This window comes from Myotis lucifugus, unplaced genomic scaffold, assembly GCF_000147115.1.
Source record: "Myotis lucifugus unplaced genomic scaffold, Myoluc2.0 scaffold_54, whole genome shotgun sequence".
Taxonomy (NCBI): domain Eukaryota; kingdom Metazoa; phylum Chordata; class Mammalia; order Chiroptera; family Vespertilionidae; genus Myotis; species Myotis lucifugus.
The window spans coordinates 6827115-6853066 of NW_005871102.1; the positions used below are offsets into that span (position 1 = coordinate 6827115).

The window sequence follows — 25952 nt, forward strand, 5'->3', positions numbered from 1 at the left end:
GGGATGTGTGTGTGTGTGTCTGTGTGTGTGTGTGTGTGTGTGTGTGTGTGTGTGTGTGATTTTCCAAAGAAGAACAAGAATACACGGTAAAAATTACAGGGAGGGAGACAGATTTAAGACTCTATAAAAATAATTTATAACAACCAGTACTGTCTAAGGAAGAACAGGAGATTGTACTAGATTAGAAAGGATTCAAGAAGTAATTGAAATTATAAAAAGAATGCCTACGTTCAGTAATAAACCAGATTCTTGAGAAGTGGGAGTCCAGTGGAAAGGTAAGGGCTTTGTGGTTGGGCAGGCCTGGGAGCAAATTTATCTTAGCCCATGTAGCTGTCTGATTTTGAGCAAGATACCTACTTCCTCTAAACATCTGTTTCTTCTGTGAAATGGGGATAGTAAAACTCAGGTTAAAGTGTTGTAAGCCGATGCACTTAAAGTCCTGGAACTAGAGTGGGCTCTGGTTTGATGTTAGTTGACTTGCCCTAGATTAGATGGCATCCAAAGTAGCATGAGGGTTCTAGGAGCTGTTGTAAGGAAGTTGTCTAGGAAGCTCCTAAGATTTGCGGAGTCACCTTTGTGTCTTCAGAGCCTGACTCGGCTTGCAAGGGCAGCTGCTCCGTACATCTTGGCATATTCGTTGAAGCTGTTATCAGTGCTCTGGGTAAGTCATGGCCCTAGGCACCTCTAGAAACAGGCTCTCAGTAGGATTGCATGACCCATAGACACAGTGTGCCTGGCGAAAAGAAAGTGAGTTTTGGCATCAGACGGGTTCAAATTCCAGCTCTCCACTGGGGCAAGTGACTTACCCTTTCAGAGCTGCACTTTTCCCATCTAAGGCAGTGCCTGTCCCGTGGGAGGGAGGGATACAATAGTGTAGGCGAAGGACTAGATATTCTCTTCTCAGTGGGACCCTCTCACCAGCCCAGGGAGGCAGATAATGCGTGTACATTTATAAGACAAGAGCCAGGATTCAGAGAGTTCAAGTAATTTGCCCCAGAAACCAGCAGAACTAGTATTTGATCCAATTCTTTTAACCTCAAGGCTCATCATCTTTCTCTTCTACGTGGTGATGAAACATTTTTTAGTATCTGCTCTGTGCCAGGTACTATGCTAAGTATTTCCACGTGTTCCCTCATTGGCTGTGTAGGTCCCACATGGAGATGTCACTCTGTGAGTCTCTTTGGAATATCCATGGGGTAAACTCCCCTAGACTCTTGGGAAAGGTGATTCTTTATGGGGCTATGGTTCTCTTTGATACTTGGCTTTGGAAGGCACATGCCAGGCACAGTGAGTGGGGCAGGAGATACCTGTCCCGACAGTCATATTAGCTCCTCAGCATGGACCATCACTGGAGGAACAGATGTTGTGTTGTGTGTCTTGAATAGATGACGCCACCAGCTGTTAGACAGCTGTGCCACTGTGCACATGCTGGCAGTCCTCAGGTCTCCAGCCCATACACTTGTCCTATAGGGTTGCATGGGGTTTTAAAAACGAACTTCTTGCAAATATTTAATTCAGAAATTTTCACATGAAAACACATAAGACTTTTGAGGAAATGGACAGTTGGGTAACCCTGGACTCATGTTCTCCCAGGCAACACCCCACCAGCACTGCGTACCTGCTCCTTCCTTTAGATGAGTGAGAACTCTCACAGTCCTCACCCGGCTCCTTTCACTTCCTCCTCTTACTCCATCAAGTAGTTGGACTAAGCTGTAGACCCCATGCATAACTTATATTAATAAAACAGCACCTGGGAGAATTGTCTCTGTGCTTTTAGCTAACGATGTTTTTCTTTCCTGATCCCCAGTCTGTGATTGCAATGGGAAGTCCCGGCAATGTGTCTTTGATCCAGAACTTCACAGGCAGACAGGGCATGGATTCCGCTGCCTCAACTGCAATGACAACACCGGTGGCATTCACTGCGAGCGGTGCAAGGAAGGATTCTACAGGCAGAGAGAAAGAGACCGCTGTTTACCCTGCAACTGTAACTCCAAAGGTAGCTGGGGGAAAGGGACAAAGAGGGAGATGGAGAAGGGGAAGAAGGCAATGAGGGAGGGAGGGAGAGCGGGTTGGAGGGAGAAGCCAACAGGCCAAGAGAGAGGTGTTCAACTTCTAGAACAACTGGGAATCTAACCAGACACTGTTTGTTGTTGTTGTTTGTCAATTTCAATCTGAAAAGAAATATGTTTTTCTGAAGTCTGAATTGTAGGAATGAGCTGGTGTCTTTAGGGCGCATTGAGTTGAATTCTAGAACCAAGAGGCCCACGATTACTTGTCCTGGCAGACGACAGTCTTTGACCCCTGGACGAAGGAAGCTCACACTCTTCCAGTGATAGCTTCTCATATCTGCAACCATCCCTTTGCCCAGCCTCTAAAAAACTAAAGGATTAGAAAGGTCTGTTTCTGGTGCTATGCTAGGTGCTAGGGATATAAAATGGTACCAATAGAAAAGACGGACAAATAAATAGTCTTTCAAAGGGTTGTTAACAAGAAAAAATAGAGTTAACAAATAGGAAGCACCTAACAGGGTGGCTGGTTCATAGGCGGGCTCTTTATTGTTATTTTGCTGAACATATCACCTGGAGCTACCAGTATATTCACAGAACTATAGGGAGTTTTCTGCACAGACACACACGATGCACTGGATTCATTGTGGGCAGACAGTAAGACAAGCTAGTAAAAATAAAGAGAGAGAGACGGGTAGTTCTGCTAAATAAGTTGAGTTTTTCTTTTTCATTGACCTTATTGTCTATTATCTTGGCGGTGTCTGGTTCACTTCTTTGTTAGAAAGTGTTTAGTAGGATAATATGACAAATATGAAGCCACCTAAAGGCTATGGCCTAATACGTGGCAGTGACTCAGTGTAGCTGCATGGGACCAATTCATAGCAGCAGCTCAACGCATCTGAAAATAGTAGATTGTGGTCCAGATATGAGTTGCTGATAGAGTGTATTGGGGAGCCTCATAGGAAACTGGGGTGACCCTGTCATGACACAGACCCATATCCCAGCAACCACTGCGCAGTCACCAGAGTTGCCCTCTTGATGTGGTTTGAGTCAGGTTTGCTCAGTTTGGTGGTGGAGAATCAGCATCCAGAATCTTTTGGATTTAGCAGTTCTCACTATGAATCAAGGAATTTCATCAAGAAAACCTAAAAAAAAAAAAAGTGATTCCATTTGAATGGGCATTTAACCTCTCTGAAGAGCCCACATCCCCTTAGGTTATGCAGCTTCACTGTGAGTCACTAGAGTTGGGTCATCCCAGCAAAAAGATTGGTGAGAGTGTAATTAGAAATGTAATTGGCTCAGCTGGAAAGCCTGGCCTGAGGACAAGGTTATTGTCCCAAAGTAAGTCTCTGCTGCTACTGCTCTCAGAGAGATGGTGACGAAGGACTGGCAATCCATTGCCCATCCAGCAACAATGAGCCTGACTCTTTCTTTTGGGGAACAGCTGTCCCAGACTAAGGGTGATCAGCCTGGTAGAAGGTGGAGCCCAGCAGTGACTTACATCTTGTACGATAGCTAGCGTGCATTACTCGCTTTCTCTGTACCAGGCACTTTTCTAGGTGCTTTCATGCAGTAATTAATCTAATCCCCACAAATCACCTTATGAAGAGGATGCTATTATTATTTCCATTTTACAAATGAAGTAGCAGAGGCTTAGAGAGAGAGGAGATGAAACTTGTAGAAGGTTGTAGAGCTATGTGGGTTCCAGCCCCAGGTGTGCTGACATCAAAGGTCGTAATGTAGAGTATAGTGGTGGATTTTGGAGTCGGGCAGCCTGGGTTCAAATCCCAGCACTGCCACTACTGTGTGTCCCTCTGGGCGTGCCCCTTAAGCTCTCGCTGCCCCCAGTGTCCTCATCTGTAACAGGGTGATCATGCTGTTTACATCACAGGATCGTGTGAGGATAACATGATGTTTGTTGAGCACGTGCTAGACAACTCAATAAAGTAATGTCATTGTGTGTTTTTTTAGGTCAGAGGTCAGGGTCCCAATCAATTACATGCCAGCCTAGAAAGAAGGCTTAATAAAGCAATTTGTAAATATTTTATTAACATCCTGAAATCGACAGTAAATTTTTCAAATATTTTTAACAGTGGGGAAAGCTGAGATCTAGAAGAATTAATTCATGGCCTAACATTTCCCAGCAAGTGATTACAAGAGCTAAAGTTGTAACCCAGGTGTTCTGATCAGGAACTATTCCCTTTTATTCCCTCTGTGTGAAAGAAAAATATCAAAATATCAACAGCAGATAATTAGAGGTCCAGTAAAAAAAATCATGCATATTATTTCCTAAGATCTGGGTAATGCTTTCTATTTTTCCAGAACACTTTCTCATACTAGGTGTTCTTTATGTGTGTATTAACACACTCCACCCAGCATTAAAAACATGAAGAAACTCGCCCTAGCCGGTTTGGCTCAGTGGAGAGAGCGTTGGCCTGCGGACTCAAGGGTCCCGGGTTCGATTCCGGTCAAGGGCATGTACCTTGGTTGCGGGCATATACCCAGAAGGGAATGTGCAGGAGGCAGCTGATCGATGTTTCTCTCTCATCGATGTTTCTAACTCTCTATCCCTCTCCCTTCCTCTCTGTAAAAAATCAATTAAAAAAAACAACCATGAAGAAACTGAAGGGCCCGAGCTGCACAGATGACTAAACCAGAGTCACCAGATTAATTCCCAAAGTGATTTCTCAGCCTCTTAATCAAAGGATATTTTTCACTTTCAAATAATACCTTCACAAGGGACCTTGTTGTCTATTCAATTTCAAATGTGGGAGACTACATCTTTCCAAATAATGCTATCATCCCATGTATGGCAAAGGAAGCCAACAGCATGAATAATCCCTCGGCTGGTCACAGATTTGGACTTCACATCAGTTTCTCATAATCAGAGCAACTAGACTTATTTTTATGTGATGACTTTGTGGGCTCAGCAATCAGGCTATTGTCTTTAATTCGTATAACCACGTGTATAAGCCCAGATACCCTTTTGCAAATACTTTGAAATTCACTGTGTGTGCATGTGTGTTTATTCCTCCCATGACACCTAAATTCTTGAGATCTGTGTGGACATCAATGATATTAGACTTGTTCTCTTAATTTTACCATTTTTTTTACATACCTATGAACCTGACAGTGGGTTACTCAGTCTCTAACATTTGAGTTATTATTTAAAACATGTCTTAAATAATAATTACTTAATTATTATTACCTAGAATTATTTCGTAATAGTCATGTTATTTTTAAATGCAAGTGTATACTTACAGCCATTGGGTTCTCAAGAGGAATTATACCCTCTCAGTTTAAATTTTAAATTTTAAACCGAGAGGGTATAATTGATAATTGATAACTGATAATCCTTTTAGAATACCTTCCTGAGTCCTCAGATGCATGTAGACTATATGTTCATAAGTTCTGAAAGTGCTTATTGGGACACAGACTTGAAACAGGAAGCTTTTCCCATCTGTTCTTGAAACCCAGTTGTTCACGGCCCCTGAGAGTAGCTCTTGATGTAGGAACTGGGACGGTGCTTTTATGTCAATGAGACACTTTGGAAACCCAGTGCTATCACTTTGGACGTTTTGGAACATGAAATAAAGTCGTCCTGTTCATGGTAGGAGCCTGTGTACTTGGTGAGGCTTGAAGGAGGCCTAGGGATAATGTATAAACTACAATTCTTGTGCACCCACTATGCATCAGATACTGAATTAGGCACTTTTCGTATTTCAGTTCAAAGTCTTAGGACAGCTCGCCAAGGTGCAAGTTGTTATCCCCTCTTCAAAGAAGTGATGAATGAGCAGTTTGCCCAAGGACACAAGCAAATAAGTGGCAGAGCTGGTATTTGAAGTGAGATCTGTTGGACTTCAAAGCCTGGGCTCTTTTCATGACCCCCCAGCGTCTAGAGCTGTGTTCTATAGATAATGTCCTAAGGAACACTGCGTTCCTCCAGATAATAATAGGTGTTGCCTGTAAGAATGTCAAATAATGTTTGGAGACACTGGCATTAAAAAGTTAAGCTTTATGCCTACTGAATGTATTATGTTATAAATCTTTGCAAGATTTAGTCTGTACTATTTCCCAAACTCTTTGGAACACAGACTGCCTATTTTTATGAGGTGACTGTTAATAACCCTCAGAAAGGTATTTTATAGAGTACCATTTGGGGGTTATTTGGGTCAAACCCAAAAGCAAAGTACAGTCTTCTTCATCCTATAAGATTAATTCTGAAAAACTGTGGAAGGAGTTTTCCGAAGAAGCATAAGTTCCATTCATTTGAATGGGAAAAATTATGTTTCTGAGTCCCAGATCAGCACCCATTTGTGTTTAAAAAACAAAAACAAAACTCAATTATATTAAAGAGATATTTCTTCTGTTGAATGTTCCTTATTAAAGTATAATTTTATTTGTTTGTTTTTAGCTCCTTTAACGGTTGGTAGAGCAGTGAGCATGGCTGTCTCTAACTATCAAGCCCAACAACCTCTCTTCATTCTCGTCTTGTAAAACGTTCTCGGCCTTAGATTTGAAAACTATCCCACCCTCCTCCTCCTTTAACTCTCCTTCAAAACTCTCCTTCCTGGCCTTCCTCTGCCCTGAGACTTCTCCCCTCTCTGGTCACCTCTTTCCTTAATCCATGGGGCTCCCTTTCTAAGCTGGGCACTTACTCAGCCCTCTCTGTCTGCTCCCAGAGTGAGCTCATGCTTCCTTGTTTGGCTGTGAACATCATCTCCAGCCTCTTTCGTGAGTTCCAGAATTACATTCCCACCTGATAGGCCACTAGAAACTCAAGTTTCCTATGTCTGAACTGAACTCCCGATCTCTCCGGATGATTCAACCCCAGATCCTGCTCTTCCTTTCCCTTCTCTTTGGTAAATAGCATCCCATTCCATCTCGTTGTGCCCTCCAAGACCTTGGTGCAACCCATGTGATCCCTGTCCCCCACAACTCCCCATTACCCATGTCCCCAAAGTCTGTTCCTTCTACATCCACAGTGGCTCAGTGGCTCTCCCAGGTTTCCTTCCTCTTCTCCTCCCCAGGCCATCACGTCATGGCGGATTCCTTTCATGGGAGCCTGCTGGTCTTTCCCTTCCCAAGCCTCCCTGCAGATTGCTCTAGAGTTGTCTTTCTAAACCACAGGTCTGATAGTTCCCTGTTACCCCCAAATGGACCTTTTATCCTTCTGTTGGCATTCAATTCACTGGTAGCTAGCATGAGCTAATATATATAAAGTGCCTAACTCGGTGTCTTGGATGTCGTGGGTGCTCAAAAATGCACTTTAGACTATTATGACTGAGGTCCCCCAAGTCTTCCAAAGTTGACATAGAGTCTTTCATAGACTCTAACTTTGAATGTGACTAATTTATTTCATGTTCCATATGTGGCATAAAAGCCTTTATATGGGTACGGAGCCAATGCCTTTATTGATTTGAATTGTAACTACTAGTGAATTAAACGTTCATAGAAGGATAACAGATTTTTTTTTTCTAAAGGAGCAACTGGCTAGTGTTCTGTTGGCTGGCTAGAGAATGGATACCCTAATTATCACAGTGGAGCTACACAGATGATTTTATAGTTCTACCAGCCACAGAAACATTTTAAAGTAGGTGAGGTGTACCGCTAGCCAGTTTCCACCTCATTGTTTGGCTCCCTCCTACGTGCTTTCACAACAGCCCTGTCTCTTTCTTGGCATATGTGCATCGCTTCAGCGAATTTCTGGGCCCCTTCTCTGTGTTAGGCACTGTGCTAGGTGCTGGAAACGAAGCCGAGAACACGAGCTAACTCATCATAAGTAAGCAGGGCTAAGGACCGGAGTAGGGGTGGGATGGATATTTTAGATATGAGGGTCAGAGAAGATTTCTCTAGAGAAGTCATATTTAATCAAGACCCGAGTGCTGAGAATGGGCCAACTTAGGGAAGTTCTGGGGCAACAGCATTCCAGGCTGAGGGAGCAGCAAGTGCAAATGCCCCGAGGAGGGAAGCAGTTTAGCACCTTCTAGGAACAGTGTGGAGAGCTGGGTGCTGGAACTTAGGGAAGGCGGGTAGGAGATGAGGTAAGAGAGGCCACGGTACAGAGTTTGCATTGTATCCTGCCGATAGTGGGAAGCCACCGGAGAACTTAGACAAATAATATCATCTGAATTCCATTCCAGAAAGAGCACTCTGGCTTCTGTATAGAGGCTGGAGTGTAGGGAGGCCAGGATGAGAGGCGGGGTCCAGGTGAACTCGGGTGGCAGAAGGCGAGGTGATGGGTTCCGGAGGTGATGGAGTGGCACGTCTTGTTATCCTGAGCACCCCTTGTCTTTTATCACCACTTCCTCTGAGAGGACTCATTTACAAGGAAGAGCATGTCTATAAAAAGTTAATCACAGGGCAAGGACTCTCGTGCACTAAACCGGGTAAGAGGCATACGTCCTCCATTCCTCTCAAGGAGTGATGCTCCAACGACAAGAATTTCTGCCCCTCCAGGTTGATAGAGATATTTTTGGTTAAGAGGCCTTTTTGTCCTCTTAAAAAAAATCACACCATTCAAACACTAACCCTTCAAAGACAGCTTTTGCCTGCCAGAAATAGGAGAGAATGTGGCTCACTTCCTCATGCCCACTTGCTCCAGGAGGCCATGCCCATTCACAGATGTCCTCCTTCTGGAGATCTTGAGGATCTGACAGACTTCTTTTAAAAAGCAGTGGCTTGCACACTACTTCGTGTCGAAAGGAGGCAGATAGATGTACTAAAACACTTTCAGGAGTAATTTCCACTCATGTCCCGGGAGAAGACATCCTTTGCTGCTAAAACTCTCCCTGGGGGGCAGATGCAAGCTCAGACGATGTGGGAATTGCTAGAGGGAGCAGGTGGTGGTTATTTCATAGTATTTATTGTCCCCCAGAGTGCTCTCTAACAGCATATAAATTACCTATTTCCTCCTCTTCTTTCCTTTCCCCTACCTTGTCGGTTACAGGCTCTCTTAGCGCTCGATGTGACAACTCCGGCCGGTGCAGCTGTAAGCCAGGTGTGACAGGAGACAGGTGTGACCGATGTCTGCCAGGCTTCCACACGCTCACTGATGCCGGGTGCACCCAAGACCAAAGGCTAATGTAAGTACCCTGCCCGCCAGTGCTGCCGCTGCCATGAATAATGACAATTATATTAACCCTTGTGACCACTTACAGTCCCTGAGCACCTACTGTGTGCCAAGCACTGCTTTGAGAACTTCATGTGGGTTATCGCAACCCTCACAATAACCTTAAGAAGTTGAGATTTCCATTATACTCATGTTAAAGATACAAAATTGATTCCACGAGAGGTTAAATAAATTGCCCCATGTTCCTGGGGAAGGTGGATGTAATAGTCAAGCCCAGCGTCTTGGCTCAGGAACCCACGTTCTGCACCCTGACAGTTGCCCCCTTTAGATGAACAACGATGGACGTAAGAATCTCCAAATTCCTACCTGGGACCTGTTCCAACCCAAATGAGCTTGGAGTAGAGAACTTTTGTGCATAACTTTAATCTCCATTAGTTTGAAGCAGCTTCTGTCCCTCCTCACATTCTTTGCTGGAAGAAGGTGGAGCATGCATTATAAATCACATATCCAGTCCACAGAGATGCAGAGCGGGCAGGACGCTGGGGTGGCTTACAGGAGGGGGAGCTTGGCAGGGAAGCCATTAGTTCAAAGGCTGCCTGCGGAGGGTTTGTGTCCCCTTGCCCATAGAAGATCCCTCTAGCCATGCTTGGTCTGCCCCAGTCATCACTCTCCCATGTTCTCTTACCCTCTGGGCCTTTGCATAGATTGTTCTCTTCCAGCCTCCCTGCCCCCTTTTCGATGATCTTCAGAGACCCTTCCTGGGCCCAAACTCCTTTTCGTAACCCTCCTAAAACACAAGTAGATCATATCACTTCTCTGCTTGCAGTCCTCTGATATCTCCCTTTCCCACTCAGAATGTCCAGAGTTCTCATCAAAGCCAGTAGGGCCGTGCGAGTTCCTGTTCCAACCTCCGTCATAGGCTCCCTGACTTCTCACCTCTCTCCCCCAGGCTCCCTGCACTCTAGCGCACTAGCCTTCCTTCCCTCCTCCAAAGGAGCCAAGTATATGTGACCTCGGTCTTGGCCTAGAGCACTGCCCTTCCCCACCCCCCACCCCAGCCACACACAGCTTCCTGGGGCTCCATCCCCACCACATCCATCGCCTCACAGAGGCCTTCCCTGTCCAGTCCCCACTCCTCTGTGTTCTGACTCTGTTATTCTACTTCAAATCTCTCATTTTCTATATGTGCTTGTCTGCCTGTCCCTCTCGCTAGAATCTGAGCCCCATTATGACTCTGTCTTGTTCACTGCTGCATCCCTGTAGGAGGCGGCACATAGAGGGTGTTCCAGCTCGGCTACAGTTGCCACCTGCTTTACTGTCCCTGAGACTCCCAGACAACAGCGGTATTTCCCATGGCTTAGTATCCCCAGTTCTTAGCAGCCAGTAGATGTTGTATAATGCCCATCAAAGGGTCTAGATCAGTGGTTCTCAACCTTCTGGCCCTTTAAATACAGTTCCTCATGGTGTGACCCAACCATAAAATTATTTTTGTTGCTACTTCATAACTGTAATGTTGCTACTGTTATGAATCGTAATGTAAATATCTGATATGCAGGATGGTCTTAGGCGACCCGTGAAAGAGTCGTTTGACTGCCAAAGGGGTCGCGACCCACAGGTTGAGAACCGCTGGTCTAGATAAATAGTACGGAGGGGCTAAGACAGGGAGGAGACCATGGGAATTAAAGGTGAAGATTGGCAAAGAAATCTTCAGGAAGCCTGACAGGACTTGGCAGCTGGTTGGATGAGGAATGTAAGGGAGAGGAAGGAGTCAAGTTCAAGTCTGGGCAGGATTTGGATGGGATCATAGGGCAGTCAGAGGAGGAGCAGATCAGCAGAGTACAGATGACACTTGGTTTTGGATCCATGAGATAACTACATAATTGTGTTCCAAACCGAGTGACAGAGACCCGTGCTTTGACCAGTCACTAGTCAAAGCCCTGGTCTGCACGAGACAAGGAGATTGTGCCAACATTAAATAATGAAGAACTTTATTGAGAAAATCTTGCCAAAAAAAAAAAAATCAGCCAAACTCAGCAATTCCACTCAAGAGATATGAAAACATATATCTTCACAGAAACTAGTACACACATGTTCAATGGATAAACAAGATATAGTATTCCCACATAATAGGATTTTATTCAGCCCTCAAGAAACAAAGTACTGATACATGGCATGACATGGATGGACCTTGAAAACATACTAAGTGAAAGAAGCCAGACACAAAAGGCCACATATTGTATGATTCCATTCATAGGAAATGTGCAGAAGAGACAGGAAGCTGACTAGTGGCTGCCTCGGGCTGGGTAGGAAATGGAGGGGGATTGCTAATGGGCACAGGGCTTCTTTTCGGAGTGAGGAAAATATTCTAAAATTGTGGTGATGGATGTTCAACTCTGTGAATTTACTAAAAACTATTGAATTGTACACGTTAAATGGGTGAATTACATAGCATGTGAATTATATCTCAATAAAATTGTTACCCAAAGAAAGAACTAAATTAAAATAGCAAATAGATGGAATTAATCATAATAAAAGCAGATATCATTGAATTAAACAATAGAGAAACAATTTTTTTTTAATATCAACTGAACCAAACAGTCAACCAAACTAGACAGCTTAGTGATGAGTGTGGCTTACATTCTGGCACAAAGCCCCTCCTCTCTTTAGGGGTCGGTAGCAAACAGGTCATGGACCGGCTGCCACCCAGACCACACTGGAGTAGCCCTGGCATAGACAAATGAGTCTGTACAGGGTCAGCAAGGCATGAGCATGGACAGGGATAGCCAAGAGAGGCCTCACTGAAGAGAAAAGATCCGCTCAAGTCGGTGACTTTGGCAGATGAGCACTTGATCTTTATGTGTAAAGTTGGAAACACATCCCTAACTTTTGTTTTCTTCTTTCCCAGAGACCCCACGTGTGACTGTGACCCAGCTGGCGTCTCGGGGCCCTGCGACTCAGGCCGCTGTGTCTGCAAGCCGGCTGTCACCGGGGAGCGCTGTGATAGGTTTGTGAACTCGGGCCTATGGACACAGCTGGGGGAGGCCCTTGGCCACTAGCATAAATCATCCTCTAGTGCAATTATGGGAAAGAGACACTTAACAGATGTTGATGACCTTCTTCCTGTCCTCTGTCCTCAAAAACGAAGCTTAAAAAAGAAATACAACTGAGCCCCCAAATCTCACTGGACTCCATGCGTTAGCTGTGGCTCCTTCTCTTCGTTTGCACCACAGTAGAGGCACAGGGCCCCAGTGAGTGCCTTTGCCAGCTGGCTCTGAATCCCAGGTGCTCAGCTACCAGGTGGTGTGCAGTGACGAGGTCACATGACTCATCTTGCTCCCAGGAAAGGCCTGACCTAATTAAGCACGTTGGGAAAATTCTTGTAAGAGGGAATATCACAGTGTATGGCCATATTTAACCATCGTGTGCAGAAAAGGACCCGCCCAGGGATGGCATGGTGGCTGCATGCACACACATGAACGGGGGAGATGTAAGAGCACGCAGGCCCCATGCCAAGCTTGGGCAGGTGGCCCCAAGAGAAGAGACCCACCCTCAGCTGCTGCAGTAGGACATTCCTGTGTAGACACTGCCCAGACCTAAAGCTCTGTCCTCCTCTCCCCACCCCCTCCACTCAGTCTGAGACTGTGGCGAGCAGAGGGCTGTTGCGAGGCCCCAGGGGTAAAGGCTTCCTTCTCATTTCCTCCCAAGTAAGAAAGCAGTTCTTGGCATCCTGCCAATCACTCCTACCTGGGCAGAGGCAATGCCAGGCACATTCCAATCTCGGTTTTCAAGGGGGTTCTTTGCTGCTGAGATGGGGAGAAGGAATCGCAGCTTCAGAGTTAAAAGAGAAGTCACTTTTTGAAAACGTTTTTAATTTCAAAATATAACACAGAAATAGAGAGCCACATAAAACCAATGTTGTCGGCACCACCAACTGTAGGAAATAGACCTCGGCTGAAAATGTGGCATCCCAACGACACCCTCCCTCCTCCCTCCTCCTCCTCCCTTCTCCTCCTCCCTGGAAGTGGCCACTATTCTGACTTCTAGGGTGATCACTTCCTTACTTTTCTTCATGATTTGTTATGCAAGTGCATCCCTATAAACACTATTAGTTAGTATTGCCTGATTCATTCACTTTCCTCCATTTGTCATGCCCTCTCTACCCTTTCTGGACTCCCTCCCTCCCTCCCTCCCTCTCCCTCCTCCTCCCTTCTTCTTTCCTTCCTTGTTTTTCAATTTCTTTTAATCTACAGAGGTTTCCTCCATAGAAACCATATGATTTTTTTTAAAACCCTTGCCCTATAGAGAAAAAGCCATGCTTATTTACTTACAGCTGTTCTCTGAAGCATCACAGCCAACTTGCTTTTCTGGGATTTTGCACAATGAACATACGCCCGACCTATGGTCCAGTGAGTTAGACCACATGGATTAGAAACAAACGTGCTTGAGTTTACATCTTGCCTCAGCCACTTACCAGCTGAATGAACAGGCTTCTTAACCTCTCTTGGTGTCTTCATCTAAGAAAGTTGGAAATAACAATTGCTATCTCATAGGGCTGTGGTGAGGATTAAATGAGAGAGCACACATCAGGTGCCTGGCATTTCATTTGAAGTGTTAAATAAATGATACTTGAAACTATCGGTATTTCATGTCCTCCCTAGCTTCCCCTGCCCTCTTCTCTGGGACCCCAACATCTGGGACTTGTGTGGCAGCTGTGGTCCTCAGAGAAGCCCCTGGACAGCTCGAGCTGAGAGAGAGGTGGAACTCTAGCCCACACTTTGCTTCTGTAGAGCCCTTTTCCTCGCTGGGCCAGAGCCCGGGGACAAGGGGCAGGGATGCTAGCTAACACCTAGTGCTCTGGTTGGGGGAGGGGGGTCAGTGGGACTAAGTGGGTGCTGGGACTGGAGCATTTGCTTTCCTTTCCTGCGCCCTCCCTCCCCCTTTTGTCCCCATGAAGCCCTTACTCCAGGATGAGTCCAGCTCTGCATAGCCCTGCCCTACCCCACCCCCTGTTGCCCACATGACCTCCACTCAGTTCCTCACCAAGAATGGGGAAATCACTAAGTTTCCAAACCACCAATTCACACATGATTCTGCTCTACTAGAGGGAGAGAAAGTGAATGCACCCCATGCTCTGTCACTAGGTGGGGAAGCGGGGGTGGGGTGGGGTGGGGGGAGGGCCTATGATTGTCCCCAGGTGGTCTGGGAGTGGGGATGGCATGTATAATTTGTATTTAGCCCCTCTGGGAATGAACAGGCCCGGGTGGGAGAGAAAGTAGGAAAGAACAGTCATTATATTCTCTACATGGACTAAGAAATAGCCTATAGCCCTGGCCGGTTTGGCTCAGTGGATAGAGCGTCGGCCTGCGGACTCAAGGGTCCCAGGTTTGATTCTGGTCAAGGGCATGTACCTTGGTTGCGGGCACATCCCCAGTGGGGGGTGTGCAGGAGGCAGCTGATTGATGTTTCTCTTTCATCAATGTTTCTGACTCTCTATCCCTCTCCCATTCTCTCTGTAAAAAGTCAATAAAATATATTTTTTTAAAAAAAGAAAGAAAGAACCTATACTATTATCCTGACTTCCAAAATGCCCCTGCAGGTGTCGACCAGGGTACTATCACCTGGATGGAGGAAACCCGGAGGGCTGTACCCAGTGTTTTTGCTACGGGCATTCAGCCAGCTGCCACAGCTCTGGGGACTACAGCGTCCACAAAATCACCTCTGCCTTCCATCAGGGTAAAGTCCTCTGTTTTCTAGAATTTCTGTTTTTAACATTGTACAGAGCTCTGTGCTGACAGATAACCACATGGCCATCCATAGGACGGGAGTCTGGAGTCACCTTTAGCAACTCTCTTCTAGTTTCTAATGTGCATTATTATTACAGGCCAATCAGGCAGACTCTGGTATCTTGAAGAAGTTATAACTGAACAAGTTACTCATACCAGCGTATGAATAACTTAAAAGAATCACTGAAAAGAGACCAGGGTTTCATTTCCCTGCATTTCCCATCCCCATCTGTTTCAAAACCACAAAGAATCATTCAGTGGATTGAGTGCGGGGGGGAGGGGCTCTTATGAGCTCCTTCCTGGAATTCACACTCACTAATCATACTCCTTTCACATACATTAAACGAGTTAATTTATGTGAAATTAGTTCCCAAGCTACAAAGCACCATAAAAATGTGGGAGATCCAGATGATTCCAACTCTGGATTTCCCTTTGAACATACTGGACCCTCTTTCCTCACTAAGGCCAGACACTGTTTATGTCAATAAAATAATATTCCAAATTACTGGCAGATGAAAACGTGCTCTCTTCTCACAAGAGACACAAAGACTAGAAGTCAATGCAGCTGTGGGCAGAGCAGATGAGGTTGAGACCCAAGCAGAGAGGAGCCTGGGGAGTTTTGAGGACTGGACATGGGGGTGGAAATATTGAGAAAACCCCACTTGCTACTCACCGCTAGGACTTTTTGGCAAGCACATCTTGCCTTGTTTATCTCAGTAGATGGTGTGTCCGAATGCAGAGTGGTTTTATTTGTCTTCCAGATGTTGACGGCTGGAAGGCTGTCCAAAGAAATGGGTCTCCTGCAAAGCTCCATTGGTCACCCCGCCACCGGGACGTGTTTAGCTCGGCACGACGATCGGACCCTGTCTATTTTGTAGCTCCTGGTATGTACGGCGTTTGTCCTATAGAAGCCAACCTATGAGACTAGGAAGTGAGGATAGAGGAGCGGAGTTGGAGAAGAGAAACCATGTCCCTTAGTGTTCAGGGCAGCTGTACCCGCAGCCGACGGTTGGGGCTTCAGTCCAGTTTGACAAAGTCATGGCGCAACAGAGCAGAATGGGTGTCCAGGCGGTCAGACCCTGGGTGAGGGTCTTACTTTAATCAAAGGGGAAGTTTCTAGGTTTCCCACCAAGACAAGATATAAAAGATATAGGGACTGCAGTCAAATCCGTGGGCCTGTTGAGAAGCAGATGGAAAAGCAAAAACAAGGCATTTCTCAAAGCTTTAAGCACTTGTAGATTTAAAAATAGTCAGTGGTATAGGAAAACTGGATGGCAAAGCTCTGGTGAGAATGCTAATCCTAGTCACATATCCTTAGCTGATATGTGATTCCCGGATGAGTTGTCCTCTTTAATCTTCCAAACCTCAGTGCTCTCAGCTGTTAAATGGGAATTGAAATGTCTGCCTCCAAGTGTTATTGCCATCAAATGTAATGGTGTCTGTGAACGCATTCTGTAAACTCTACAGCAGAGGTGGGGAGCATCCGGCCCGCGGGCCATGTAAGGCCCGTGAAATCATTTGGCCTGGCCCTGTTAAGGCATTAGGGGTGAGTTAATTAAATGTTTGACCAAATATAGCAGGCTAATTTTTAAGTTGATAATTCTGTGGCAGAACGTGATATAAATATCCAAATGGCCCGTGGCAGAACAAAGGTTCCCCACCCCTGCTCTAAAGCATTAGGTAACAAATGGCACTATTGCCGGTATACCTGGGATGTTAACATACTGGTCTGTCACAGGGCCATGCCATGAATCATCTAATACAGCGGTCACCAACCTTTCGGACCTCATGGACCACCAGTGGTCCACGGACCACCAGTTGGTGACCACTGATCTAATAGATCAGTGATGGCGAACCTATGAAACGCTTGTCAGAGGTGACACGCGAACTCATTTTTTGGGTTGATTTTTCTTTGTTAAATGGCATTTAAATATATAAAATAAATATCAAAAATATAAATCTTTGTTTTACTATGGTTGCAAATATCAAAAAATTTCTATATGTGACACGGCACCAGAGTTAAGTTAGGGTTTTTCAAAATGCTGACACGCTGAGCTCAAAAGGTTCGCCATCACTGTAATAGATGGAACCGTGTGATAATGAGGCCCTTTTAGCATTTCCGTAACGAATCCGTCTTTGTAGCTGACAGCAGTGTGACCATGTCCAGTGCCGTGAACTGGCTCTTCCGGAGGGTGGTTTGGGGCAGGGTGGTGGGTGGTTAATACAAGCTCCAACAGAAATGGCCAACATTAGTGCAGACTTGCTCCCTAATTTGCTTCTCCAGCTTCACACTGATCTCAGTCTCTTCAAATTCTATTTCACAGCCAAATTTCTCGGGAATCAGCAGGTGAGCTATGGGCAAAGCCTGTCTTTTGACTACCGTGTGGACAGGGGAGGCAGACACCCATCTGCCCACGACGTGATCCTAGAAGGTGCTGGTCTCCGGATCACAGCTCCCTTGATGCCGCTTGGCAAGACACTGCCTTGTGGGATCACCAAGACTTACACATTCAGGTAAGAAGAGAGACTACCAGTGGGTCCAATAGAACAAGCTGCGATTGCAGTCAAGTCCCTTCCTTCATTCGCTCAATCATCATTTGTTCATTCAACAAGCTTTTCTGAGCACCTTTTATGTACCAGCCATGGTGTTATGTGCTGAGACAGGACATGACTCCCGCCCTCCAGCCTCTCACAGGCTAATGGGAGAGGAAAATAAACAAATGGTTACAGTGCAGCTTATAAGATAGATAAGGTGGACACGGGTTTTGAACACACACAGGCAAAACTAACTCACACTGGAGTGATCAAGGAAAGAGCCTCAAGAAGATGTGACAGTGAAGAGCGACTCTCTGAGGAAAGAAAAGGGGAAAGTTGACAAGGCAGAGAAAAGTATGCTTGAGGGAGGTTGTGATTTAGGGAACTCCAAGTGGTTACGCATGAGTGGAGCGTGGAGCGGGGGAGAGGAACACACTGGGAAGTGAGGTCAGAGAAAGAGGTGGGAGGAGTGAGCTCACGGCCAGCCCTGTGTCTATCTAAGGGGGTTGCTCATTCTCCTGGGAATGGGAATTTTGAATGGTGGGTACAGAGAGGTTGGGGAAAGGGGTTGTGCCCTCTAAGTGCTCAGTATTGATTAGAAGCTTGGAAATCAAGACGAAGAAATATGGTCTTTGTCCTCCAAGAGTTCACGGTCTAGTACAGTGATGGCGAACCTATGACATGCGTGTCAGAGGTGACACATGAACTCATTTTTTTGGTTGATTTTTCTTTGTTAAATGGCATTTAAATATATAAGATAAATATCAAAAATATAAGTCTTTGTTTTACTATGGTTGCAAATATCAAAAAATTTCTATATGTCACATGGCACCAGAGTTAAGTTCGGGTTTTTCAAAATGCTGACATGCCGAGTTCAAAAGGTTCGCCATCACAGGTCTAGTAGAATATATTAACATGTCAACAAGCAAACATAGTACAGTACAAGAATTGCTTCAGCGGTGTGCATGCTCATGGGGACTTGGGAGGAGAGGAAAGAGTGCCCAGTTCTGCCTGGAGGAGTCACAGAAAGCTTCACGGAGGAGGCAGCATGTGGGCTGAGGACAGAAAGAAGGGCAGGACTTTCCCAGGGACAAAACCAAGACAACTGTGCATGTTGATGTAGGTGAGGGTGTGGAAGGGCATCATACGGGGAATTGGTGAGAGCTATTTGTGGCTGCTACACCGCATGTATAAGGGAGGTGGACAGAGAAGGTTGAAAAGACTGGGAAAGGACCCACAGGGTGGTCCTTGTATGTCATGCAAAGTGCTGAGGTCTTGTCCATGCCTGTAAGAGAAGGGAAAGCTTACTGAGACACTGGAGGTCAAGAAGTGGTATGATCAGGTATGAAGGCTGGTGCAAATACCATGTGGAGGATACTTCAGGTGGGGTCCTTAACTGGACCATCCGAACACACGCACAGTGGTTCAAGTGGCAGTTGCTGGAGGCCTAACCCAGGGCAGCGGTAAGGGAAATGGAGTTAGAAGGCCCACAGCACACACACAGTGTGTACTTAATTAACGGAGTGCAGCTTATGCCAGTGGTACACACACAGCCCTCCCACCTGGAATACCCAGTCCCACCTTCTCAGCCTGGGGCACTTTGCTCTCTGAGATTCCACTTATAGGGTTTTCCATGTGTGAGCCTTCCAGAATCCCAGGTGAAGTGACAGTCACCTCGTGGGTTCCTATGGCAGCCTGTGCATGCATGTGCTATAGCACTCGCTGCGTTGTGTCATAATTATTCACCTACGACTCCCCTGGCTGGTGCTGACCACCTCACCCCAGTGTCTCTGTGTCTTCCATCCTAACACAGCTTCTGGCCCCAACCAAGTGCACAGTTAGCTTTGTTTAACCAGTCAGTGAATGAAACAAAGGGGTCAGGGTTGTTCCTAGGAGAGCAAATCCAGGAAACAAAAACATAAAAAAGAATAGTTCAGGGGCTGGCGATATGATGGAGTGAGGCACTATGATGTCTAATTAGGACGCATGAGATGTAGAAGGTGGAAACTAACTTCCTGAAATGTGCTCAGATAAATTATTTAAACAACAAAAACAAAAAATGAATGGTAGCTCTTGGGGATCTGAGTTGAGGATCAGAACTTCTTGAACTTAGAGATGCTTCTAATATTGGGATTTGCGTGACCAAGAATGGAAAGTGGTCTCTGAGGACTTGGGCCAGCACTGGATGCCATGAACCTTGGAGCTTGCTTCCTACATGGGGATTCCGCCCCCCCTCCCCCATCATGTCCTGTGGGGCCTGCTTCCCACGGAGTGAGAAAGCCCCGTGTTGTGCCTACAAGGACGTGGCTGCTGGTCCTTTGCCTCTTCTCTAAGCAGGGCTGTGAAGGGCTTGGCTGTTCCTGGGCATAATTTGTAGCAGGTGTACAAATGACAAGGCTTGAAAAGAGTTGGATCTTTAAGCCTTTGGTTTTAAACCCTGCAGATTAAATGAACATCCAAGCAGTAACTGGAGCCCCCAGCTGAGTTACTTTGAGTACCGGAGGTTACTGCGGAACCTCACAGCCCTCTGGATCCGAGCTACCTACGGCGACTACAGTAAGTGACTGGGGGAAACGGAGTTCCCTCCCCTCAGGTTTTCCTTCCATTTGCTTCAGCGCGCTAATGTTCAGCCCCCCAAGCAAGTAGATAAACTGCTCCATGGTTTCAGTGTAGGGTCTCGGCGTTGAATTTTTCGATTCTAGACAAAGTCGTTAAAAAGGAATGTTTCTCTCAAAACATTGAAGAGTGAATGATGCTTCCTTGCTTAAAAGAGTCTCTGGATTTAGATGGAAGCTGGTGATTGGAAGACAGTCACATTGAGTCTTTACTGTGTGCCAGGCACACGATACCATATGCGTTGTCTCATCTAATTTTCACAGCAAACATGGGCAGTAGATCGCACTGTTACTTCCACAGTTGAGGAGACACATTCATGCAAAGGTTATGTGACTCACACAGCCTGTGAGGGTGGAGCCAGAATTTAAACTCTGATTCTTCTGACCCCAGAGCCCGTGTGCTCAGTCATGACGGACGGCTCTGCCTCCACGCATGGCGGAGTGAGTGAACACCGCCTATGACAGTGAGTTAGGAAAGATCAAACCCAAAGAGAGGCCCGCCTGTCTATCTTTATCAGACCTTGCCGCCTGCTCTGTCTAACCTGTTCTCTCCACTGCAGGCACTGGCTACCTGGACAACGTGACCCTGATTTCGGCCCGCCCCATCTCCGGAGCCCCCGCACCCTGGGTTGAACAGTGTGTATGTCCTGTTGGGTACAAGGGGCAGTTCTGCCAGGATTGTGCTTCTGGCTACAAAAGAGATTCACCCAGACTGGGACCTTTTGGCACCTGTATTCCATGTAACTGCCAAGGGGGCGGGGCCTGCGACCCGGACACAGGTGAGTGAAATGAACACCTGGACCAGGGGGCTGGGTGCAGCCAGGCGACTGGGGTCTCCCACGGATGAGCTAGAACTGTGTAAGAAAGCCTGCGCCTGAACTCATTTCAGAGATGGAAAAGGATTAAGGAAAGCCGGGCTGGAGTCGGGGAAGATGGACACGGTGCTCTGTGACACCCAATCCTTTTCATTGTGGAAATGCCACCAGGTTGTGGGAAAGGTGCTAGGTTACAGGAAATGGCTGTCCTGGTTCAGCGCTGGGGGTGGGCGGGGAGTTGGTGTCGAGTTGCAAGAATTATATGGGGAGATCAAAGGCAGTGCCAAGGCCTGGATGAATGTTGGGACAGAACACATGGTGTCAGGCAGCGGGAGGGGGCTGGGGGCACAGTGTGAAGCTAAGGAGAGGAGAGGAAGTGCATGTCTACTCCACATGGGAGAGTGAGGGTGAGATGCAGGTCCTCGGCCATGTTTAGAGTTGGTACGAGGGCAAAGGTGAACACCAGTGCTCCAGCGAGTGGAAGAAAGCTTCAGAAAGGAAGGCATTGGGTTACTAAGCTCTGACCCCCGACATCACCCGAATTGCAGGAAGTGTAGAGTTTTACCCTGCTCATGTCTACATCTCCATTCTTCCTCTGCCTCCCAGGGGACTGCTACTCAGGGGATGAAAACCCTGACATCGGGTGTGCCGACTGCCCCCTTGGCTTCTACAATGATCCGCACGACCCCCGAAGCTGCAAGCCGTGCCCCTGTCGCAACGGGTTCAGCTGCTCCGTGATGCCCGAGACAGAGGAGGTCGTGTGCAATAACTGCCCCCTCGGGGTCACTGGTAAGGCCCGCACCACCTGTTCTGATGCCGTGAATTCGCAGACCGAGCTTCTATTCCAAAAAGTTTCTAGGGAATAATTACTAAATGGGCTCATTCTAAAGATACAACAATTTCGATGCCCGAGAGGTGAAGTGGGTTGAGGAAGGGCTGGGTGTACAGGGAGGGAACATCTGTGCTGTCTGAGGAGGTTTGTAATTAGGAGATGAAGTGTTCAGACAGAAGACATGCTTTGGCTCAGTTTTTAAAAGTGAACCAAGGTAAAGAAGGAAAACGTAGTGACCTTGGAAATGTCATGTCTGCTGTCGGTCAGTCTGAAAGGAGAGTTCATTTGTCAGCGGCAGCCTTGGGAGTATTGCTCCAAGCCCGCCTCGCCCCACCATCCTGTTCCCTGGAGAGCAAGAGCCAACCCCTCGCCAGGGCCTGCTCCTGAGGCTGTTGGTCTGGGGTTAGGAGTAGGGGGATGGGGAAGCTTCTCTAGACACCACGAGTACTTCCTGCCATGAGTCTGGTCTCGCTGCCGATGGATGACCCCCTGGGCTTGTCCATTGTTCCTTCCAGGTGCCCGCTGCGAGCTCTGCGCCGAGGGCTACTTCGGGGACCCCTTTGGGGAGCGTAGCCCAATGAGGCCTTGTCAGCCCTGTCAGTGTAACAACAACGTGGACCCCAGCGCCTCCGGGAACTGTGACCGCCTGACGGGCAGGTGTCTCAAGTGCATCCACAACACAGCCGGCGCCCACTGCGACCAGTGCAAAGCAGGCTACTTCGGGGACCCCTTGGCTCCCAACCCAGCGGACAAGTGTCGAGGTAGGACTGCGTCCCCAAGCAGGTGTGTGTGTGTACACGCAAGCTTGCTGGTATGTACACATGTAAGAACGTGCTAATCGGCAAGGCTAGCAGCAGGTCGTATTGCGATGCTACTGCAGTTTCTCGGACCAGCTGGCCCATGAACAGCCCAGACCCGTCGCCTGTTGGGCCTTGGCCTTGGACCAGTTCCCCTGTAGCAGGGCTGGAGCACAGAGCTGGCGGGCGTCGAATGGGTAAAGCCGGGGGGCGGGGGGAGTGAACAAGGTCAGGTTTACATTCCTAAGTGGAAGAGGAGGTAACGTGGGGCCCCAGGCTCTGCCCAGTCCCAAGGCTGGTGGGCAGGGAAGTGGCTGCCGCACCTGTTACAGGACAGGAATAAATGACTGGCCACTGAGCCTGAACAAGCTGAGGCGGGGCGGGGAGTGGGCGGTGAAGTAGTTTGAGACCCTCTCTGGAAGTCGGTGTCATTGATGTGTAGAAAGGCAACGGTCAAAACGTCTCCTAAAGAGACGCGGCTTCCAAGCAGCAGCTGTCTGGGGTGTCCTAATGCTGCTCAGATCAGAGCGTGGATGTGCCGCCCGCGCCTCTTGGCTCCGCCCTCCTGTCCCGCCTCTGCACAGGTGACATTCCAGAGGCAAGTTCAATCCCAGGAGCTGGCCTCACCACAGACTCACCCCTTGGTCGCAAGGGTCTCAGACCAGGCCTGGTGCCCAGAACTTAGGAGCTTGCTTGTCACAAGGCCCAGAGTGGCTCTGGAGGCCCAGATTGGAGGACACCTGATTCCCCAGGCATCTGCAGGAGCCCAGAGCCTCCCACTGACACCAGAGTGTCCACCCTGGAAATGCCCGAGGACCTCCGTGCAACCCGGGCTTGCAACCCGGGGTTTCTGCCCAGGGGCACGAATCCCACCTGCCCTGACCCCAACCTGTGGGTTTGCTGTGATGTGCTAGAAAGTACCCCATGGTGGGAAAAGCCTACATGGCATTGGCACTACTGAGTTCAAGTCCAGCTTTTTAACATACCTACTGTAGTATTCCGATTCTACCAGTTAATTTCTCTGAGCTTCAGTTTCCTCATATGGATGAATAATATTTAACTCAGAGTGGTTGCAAAGATAAGACAGCATAGAGAAAGTATACTGTAAACCAGATAATTCTAGTTATAAGAGGCTATTAATAGGGATTTCACTGGCTTTAGACAGTACATTTCTTCACTCAGCTATCTTTTGTGAAGCACCTACCAGGTACTCAACGTGGAGCTTGATACTAAGGTTGTAATGATGAGTAAGTCAGTCCCAGTTCCCAAAAAGCTCATACACTAATAAGGAAGATACAAATACGTAAGCAAAGAATGACAGTACAGTAAGATATGTGATTATTACTACACTAGAGGCCCGATGCACAAAATTCGTGCAAGAGTAGGCCTTCCTTCCCCCGGCTGCCAGCACCGGCTTCCCTCCGGCACCCGGCACCTGAGATCCAGGCTTCTGTCTGGCCACCGGCAGGCACCCAGGACCCAGGCTTCCCTTGCAGCCCCAGCTTCGTCCACAAAGTTGTCTGGAAGGACGTCCAGTCTAATTAGCATATTATGCTTTTATTATTATAGATACCGAGTATTTTGTGAGCACTGAACATAGAGCAGCCCAGAGAATCACTGTACCTCCATTAGAATGATGTCTCACCTTCCATTATATCTCAGCCTTTAGAATAGAATGTGGCACATAGTAGGTGCACAATTAATTTGACTGACTGATTAAAGGTATTACTTTCTTACTGCATTTCATACATCAAAGGCAGCAGGACAGAAGGAAAAGGGCATTGGTTCTTTTCAAGTTCTCCTTCGAGTTGGCCATTTACTTGCTGTGTGACCTTGAACAAGTTACTTAACCTCTCTGAGCTCACATTCCTCATCTGTAAAATAGAAGAAGTCAACATCTGGCACAGATTAGTCCCAGAAGAAATGCTATTCACCTTGTGAGCAAAGTCAGAGTGCCTGCTGAATCTCCAACAGGCTTACAAGTTAACAGGAGGAAAAAAACAAGTGCCACTAGAAGGGATGGGCTGTTGTAATATTTCTTCACCCCCACACACAGCAAACAAACTTGCCAGATGATTCCTGAAACCTAACTGTATTAGGAATGTGCTTAGAGCCATAGCCAAGAGATGCATCTCACCCAGTGTGAATCAGTGACACGGTATGAATGCTGACTTGATCTTCCTTTTATTTTGCTACACCTCCAGTTTCTGGACTTAGCTTGATAGGAATGGTTTGTCTTTTGTCTCTAGCTTGCAACTGTAACCCAGTGGGCTCTGAGCCTGTGGAGTGTCGAAGCGATGGCAGCTGCGTTTGTAAGCCAGGATTTGGTGGCCCCAACTGTGAGCACGCAGCATTAACCAACTGCCCAGCTTGCTATGATCAAGTGAAGATTCAGGTGGGCATACTAACCCCCCGTCACCTCATGAGTAAAGTCTTCCAGTGTCTACTGGGTGGTTCTGCCATAGCTCTAGGACCCTCCTAGTCTCCTTGGGGGGTGGAGGAAAGGGTTACTATTTTTTCTCTAAAAATTACTGTATTAAAAAATTCTTTATAACAGTAATAACACTTCTGATTTATGTTCTTCCATGTGTCATTTGAAAACCCCTTTTGTAGATATCGTCTCATTTGGTATTTGTGATAGCTTAGGTAAGTTGGGAGAAAAAGCATTCTGACCTCAGTTTTCATTGAGAAAACAGTCTCAGAAAAATGTGCAGCCTTTTGAAGTCACACGACCACGTGGACCTGGGAATCCCACCCAGGCCCCTGACTTTGAGTTCAGTGATTTTCCCACTATAATATGCCACTTCCTAGGATTTTTTCCCCAAGAGCTGTCCTTGTAAGGCAAATGAAGAAAAACATAAACACACAAAAGACATGAGGAGTCCAGAAGGTCTCAAGGCTGTCTAAACAGAGATGGCTTTCAGAAATGTCTCATTTATATTCCAGAGAAGAATGAAATTGATGTTGTTGTTAATTATTAAATAGTATCTTACTGGAATGAGGGGTGGGGGAAGAAGGGGCCCAAAGAGAACCCTAAATGTAGGACAAGCTCAACCTGTTTTTCTTTTTATTGATGTCAGAGAGGAAGGGAGAGGGAGGGAGAGAAAGATAGAACATCGATGATGAGAGAGAATCATTGATCGGTTGCTTCCTGTGCACCCCACACTGGGGATTGAGCCTGAAACCTGGGAATCAAACCATGAACTCATGGTTTATGGTCAATGTTCAACCACTGAGCCACACAGGCCGGGCAGCCTATTTTAAAATTTACGTATTCAACCATCCCTCTATAGCAATTTCTTTGTTCCAGGCACTGTTCTTAGCACTATAGAAATATTTAGTCCTAGTAATAACTCTATATTATTGTTATTATCCCCACTTATGGGTAAAGAAGTGACATGCCCAAGGTCACAGAGCTAGTGAGTAGTGGGGCCGAGAGTCCAGGCCTACAGTCTGAACTTTGGACCACCATGGCCTGCTATGCATTTCTGGGCCTT

At 46.9% G+C, this 25952-nt stretch overlaps 1 protein-coding gene across 1 annotated transcript in view; it reads left to right on the forward strand.

Moving 5' to 3' along the window:
* LAMC2 (laminin subunit gamma 2) overlaps positions 1 to 25952 on the forward strand; it is a 56303-nt gene that overhangs the window by 16796 nt on the left and 13555 nt on the right. Inside the window, exons 2-12 of the mRNA XM_014456090.2 lie at positions 1808 to 1996; positions 8956 to 9091; positions 11984 to 12082; positions 14675 to 14811; positions 15623 to 15745; positions 17186 to 17375; positions 19840 to 19952; positions 20572 to 20790; positions 21433 to 21615; positions 22174 to 22419; positions 24705 to 24850. Coding sequence (XP_014311576.1) covers positions 1808 to 1996; positions 8956 to 9091; positions 11984 to 12082; positions 14675 to 14811; positions 15623 to 15745; positions 17186 to 17375; positions 19840 to 19952; positions 20572 to 20790; positions 21433 to 21615; positions 22174 to 22419; positions 24705 to 24850 — 1781 coding nt within the window. The remainder of the gene's footprint in view (positions 1 to 1807; positions 1997 to 8955; positions 9092 to 11983; positions 12083 to 14674; positions 14812 to 15622; positions 15746 to 17185; positions 17376 to 19839; positions 19953 to 20571; positions 20791 to 21432; positions 21616 to 22173; positions 22420 to 24704; positions 24851 to 25952) is intronic.